Below are 5,000 nucleotides of genomic sequence, written 5' to 3'. Positions count from 1 at the left end.
AATGAAGATATAAGACACTACATGATATAATTTTTTTCAGAAATTCTCTATTCTCTGATAAATTACAATATATGTATAACAACTCCTGCTTTCTTTCAATAGAGTCCAGTCAGCGATGGCCATGCAGGGCGTGACTAAGAACATGAGTGGAGCTGTCGGCTCTCTTGACAAGGCCCTCAAAGCCATGGATCTTGAGAAGATTTCACACGTCATGGGCCAGTTCGAGTCACAGTTTGAGGATCTGGATGTCAGGACTAATGTGAGTGTCGCTTTCTTGAAAAGATATGAGATGACAGAATTCACAACAACGTCAGATTTTATTGGATGATTATGAGGGTCTTGCTCTAAGTGATCTACCATCCCCTGTCATCTCTTTTTTAGCTTATCTCCTCCTCCCACAGGTGATGGAAGACAGCATGGCTGCAGCAACAACCCTTAGCACCCCCAAGAGTGATGTTGATGCCCTCATCCAGCAGGTGGCTGAAGAGGCAGGGCTTGACATGGTGTCTGCCCTTCCCGAAATGGATAGCGTGGGTGAACTCTCCACCGTTGGCGAAAAGACCAAAGCCAAGGAGATGGATGAACTCGACCAGAGGCTTGCCTCACTCAGGAACTAATTCCCTTCTGCTCTGTCCTTTTGCCTCTTTACCTCCTCTTCCTCATCTTTGTTTTTGTCGTCCTGCTATTTGAGCGATGCCATCATTCACCAGGCCTTCATTTCTTCTTACTGTTGTGTTCGGCAGAGGGTGATAGTTAGGGTATTTTTATTCTTTACTTTTCACATTTTCAATTTCTAGAACTGTTTCACACACAGACAGACAGACACACAGACAGACAGACAGACAGACAGACAGACAGACAGACAGACAGACAGACAGACAGACAGACAGACAGACAGACAGACAGACAGACACACAGACACACAGACACACAGACACACAGACACACAGACACACACACACACACACACACACACACACACACACACACACACACACACACACACACACACACACACACACACACACACACATACATATCTCTACCTCTCTATTAATTTTCTCATCATTATTGTTTTTTGTAATGTGTTTACAGAGCCTACAGTCAGGAGTGCCCAGTGATTTGGTTTTGCAATTGATATTTCAAGGCTCTGCCTCTGCCAGCCTCTCCTCCAGCTGTGGCATTTTCTTTCCATCATCTGCATGGTGTCTCTCACAATCCATTTGGTGAGTGTGGAGACATCATTCATTTACTGGTTAATGCAGTTTAACAAAGCAACATGTGATTGGTGGGAACTTGCATCATCATAATGGTGATTGGTGGAGAGGATAGAGGTTATATAGCCTTGGAAGTTCAGTGTTCATGGTTTTGAACAGCAAATGATTTCTAACTTAAGTTTAAAGGTACTTAGGTCACAATTTATTATTATTATTAATATTATTATTGTTATTGTTATTGTTGTCTCTTATTATATATGACTTTTTTTTTTTTGTCATATATTTTTCTTTAATTTTTATTTTTATCATTATTATTATTTTATTGTTATTTTTATTAATCACAATCACCATCATTATCATTACTTAAAAGTTCTCCTCCAATACTTTGGGGAGGAGATTTCTTGGAGTTGAGTAGTGGGAGGCCTATAGTTTTAAAACAATTTGAGTTTTGATGTAATCGAAAAAATGAATTTATGTGCGATTGATTTAGATGTTTGCTTGTGTGATCATGGTTCTTTGATTTATAAATCTGATTCTCACTTTATACAATATATAATGATACTAATAACACAGTGTTAATGAAAATGTTTACTGGATGTGAATGCTAACTGATTGTCTGTGTGAGAGGAAAACAGAAATTATGTGTATATAAATATTCAAAAGAAGAAAACACGAATAAATGAATAAATATACGAATGATGCTCTTTATATAGTCTTTGAATTTTATATACTCAACATTCCTCTCATGTTTGGTACCCCCAATCCCTTGCCCATTGTTGTGGGGGGGGGGGGGGGCTTAGGAGAGGGAGATTGATGCCCAATGTTGGGGATCTCACCTACCTTGGGCCTCAGCCCTTGGTTTAACCAATTTTGCAGTCTTTTCCTCTCCCCCTTTCCTTTTCCTTCTCTTCTCTAACCTCTTCTGTCCTCTTCCTAAGGTGTGAGAGCCATGGGCATGGTATTCCCTTGGTTACTTGCCTAGCCCTCACCCCTCATGGGGACCCTGAGGGGTCAACTGTTTCTTCTTCCCATTTATTAAGGCTTGCCTTTTTATCAACTAGCTTATCTAAATTTGACTTGACACATGGGTTTGACCACTGATACTAATACCCCCTCCTCTGTCTGCAGTCAACTCAGTCCATTCCAAATCATCCACCCAGGTCATTACTATCCTTCAGAATACACCCCCTTCCTCTCCCTCAACATCCTCCACTCAGTGTACTGCACAGTCTTCTTCATTGTCTTCCCTCACCCCACTTATTACTACTCTTCATCCCTATTGTCCTCCTCCCAACAGTACTACCTCTCTCCATCTCCATCTTCCTCCTGCCTTCATCTTACTGCTTCCATCTCTGCAAACCTTTTGAGTACCCTTTTTGGCCCAGCCAAGTGGGATCTCTTCTTTGTGAATCCCCTACAGTCAAGTACTCTGATAATACCCTTCTCTTCCAACAAGCAGGCAAAGTTTCTTTTCACAGTCGTTCCTATTGTTCACGCCTTGTCACAGTTACATCTGAGTCCCAAGCTCGTACACTATATACCCTGACTGACCTCACTAGCAACCTCACTCCTCCCTTAATACTTGTACCAGAACTGTTTCAGTCTCCCCAACTGATTGTCCTATCTGTGACAAGGACTGGTCAGACTGAAAATGGCTTGCTCCCATGCCTTGTTGACTGTGATGTAGTAGCAGTCCAGTGCTACACTATTCCTCCCAGAGGCCAACGTATGCCCCACATCAATATTGCCATGATTCATTTCTGTAAACATGACCTCCCCTATTAAATTTATATTGATGGAATGTCCTACTCTGTCTGACCAAATCAACTTCTTCCCTGTCAATGTCAGAAATGTTGGCATTTTGGCCACCCAGCCAGGCGCGAGAAGTTGTAATTGTCGCCTGGAGGTTACTGCTGTGACTGGGCACCATGGCGGGTAAGGACTAAGACGAGTCAGCACCAGCTGACACACGTTAGCGAGTCGGCATTAGTCGACACAGGCCGGGCTCCCCTCATTGGCATAGCCCGGGCGAAGCTCAGCTTCGCATATCGGACTTATCCTTATCCTCCTCGGGCATCAGACCTCCCCATTGCAACAGCTGTCCTGAAACTATTGAAGACATCCAAAACTTCCTAAACATGATCCAAGAGAATGCTCCACCCTCCAGTCCCTCTATTCCTATTTGCTCTACATTCAAAGCATTTGCCAATATTCATCCTCCCTTCCTCAAGTTCCCCTACCCCTGTTCCACCCACCCAAAAAACACCCCATCCTCTCCTCCTCCATATGCATCATGATTCCCTCTTCCTTTCCCATTATCTGTACCACTCCCACCTGGATTCTCATGTGACTATTATGTCACAACAAAGTCCTTCTGTGGAACCCTCCCCTTCCAACATTCTTCCTGATACTTCACCACCTTTCCGTGTTCTCTTATCATATTCTTCTCCTACTTCTACAACAACCATTTCTGCCCGTATATCCATTGATTGTTTCATAATGGTTCTTTTGCAGTTTTCCTCATACAGTGTTACTCTCCCTTCCTCAGACACATAGCCTTCATTTGATCTGAACGCCCAGTACCTTGAATATCTTCCCCTTTTACAAATCCCCACCATATTCCATTTGTTCCCCCTCTATACCTTTTTCACTACCATTCTATCTTACAGCATTCTACAACCTTTGACATCTAACACACCTTATCCTGATTGTTAACTCATTTCCACCCATTTTGCCACAATACCTTATTATAGTGCTATATGACCTTTAATGTCTAGCACATTTATTTCTTCTAACCTTTAACCATAAAATCATCTACACCTGTCTCTGCAATCTGGTGGTAGATTTAGAAACTATTAGACAAACATCCTTCTCTTCCTGGCCCTGTCCTCCATATCCACAATAGCTTTTATAGTCTCTGTAAGATACAAGACTAGTTGTTTTATCTGTCTGCATGACATAAAACAGTAAAGTTTTGCTGGATACCAAGCCATGTCAGCATATGAACAAGCAGATGCCTTGGCATGATCTGCTGCCTTGTCTATAACTCACCAACCCTGCTTTTTAAATATTCCAGCCACTGTCTACTACCCCCCACTTCAAAACTTTCATATATAACCAATGGCAATCTTCCTGATCATGTACGATTACCAATAAACTTCAAACTTTCATCTGCTCTTGGTCAGTCCCATACCATCAGAACAGACACTGGGAAACTGTCCTTGCCTGTTTACAAATAGGTCACACCCAACTCATGCATTCATACCTCAAGTCACACTCCAACAACCCACCTCTATGTGCCACATATCCTACTATCATGCCCCCATTTTACTGAAGCCTGTACACCCTTGCTTTTCCTTCCTTGTCTTCTTTTCTCCAACCCCATAACATCATGGTATCCCTGACCTTCCCATATAACAGCCTGTTCTTCCTCAGATGCATAAATACCTTCCATTTGTCCTTAACCCCTCCCCTTCTATCAATCCCTATCCTACCCCACTGAAAACTAATAAAGAGCTTTACACCCCTCCCACCTCAATAAATTACCATAGTGCTGTATGACCTTTGATGTCTAGCACATTTATATGTTTAAAACATTAATAATTAAATATAGGAGTTTCACATTAGTCTTCTGTGTTTTTTTTTTTTTTTTTTTGCATTAGAAGGATTAGAAATTTAAAAAAAAATATTTCTTTAATCCCAATCATTTATTGGTAATTTGTACAGTACATGTAATAAATATCTGGAATCTCATTAACAAAGAATATGGTCTATTTAGTATGC

The 5,000-nt window shown here is 41.5% G+C and overlaps 2 protein-coding genes across 3 annotated transcripts in view; one reads left to right on the top strand and one right to left on the bottom strand.

The window, feature by feature from the left end:
- Positions 1–865, top strand: part of LOC125038888 (charged multivesicular body protein 1a-like) — a 5,797-nt gene extending 4,932 nt beyond the window's left edge. Inside the window, exons 4-5 of the mRNA XM_047632521.1 lie at positions 103–259; positions 402–865. Of these exons, the coding sequence (XP_047488477.1) occupies positions 103–259; positions 402–617 (373 nt within the window). The 3' untranslated portion in view covers positions 618–865. The remainder of the gene's footprint in view (positions 1–102; positions 260–401) is intronic.
- Positions 866–1,479: 614 nt separating this feature from the next.
- LOC125038887 (DNA repair protein XRCC1-like) overlaps positions 1,480–5,000 on the bottom strand; it is a 26,703-nt gene continuing 23,182 nt past the window's right edge. For both annotated transcript variants that reach the window (XM_047632519.1, XM_047632520.1), the window contains exon 13: positions 1,480–5,000. This exon is cut by the window's right edge and continues 1,373 nt beyond it. The gene's annotated coding sequence lies outside the window, so the exon portion shown is untranslated.

This window comes from Penaeus chinensis, chromosome 26 (assembly GCF_019202785.1).
Source record: "Penaeus chinensis breed Huanghai No. 1 chromosome 26, ASM1920278v2, whole genome shotgun sequence".
In the NCBI taxonomy this organism is placed as follows: Eukaryota; Metazoa; Arthropoda; class Malacostraca; order Decapoda; family Penaeidae; genus Penaeus; species Penaeus chinensis.
The sequence above is the reverse complement of the archived record's forward strand: the minus strand, read 5'-3'. Positions and strand labels throughout refer to the sequence as shown.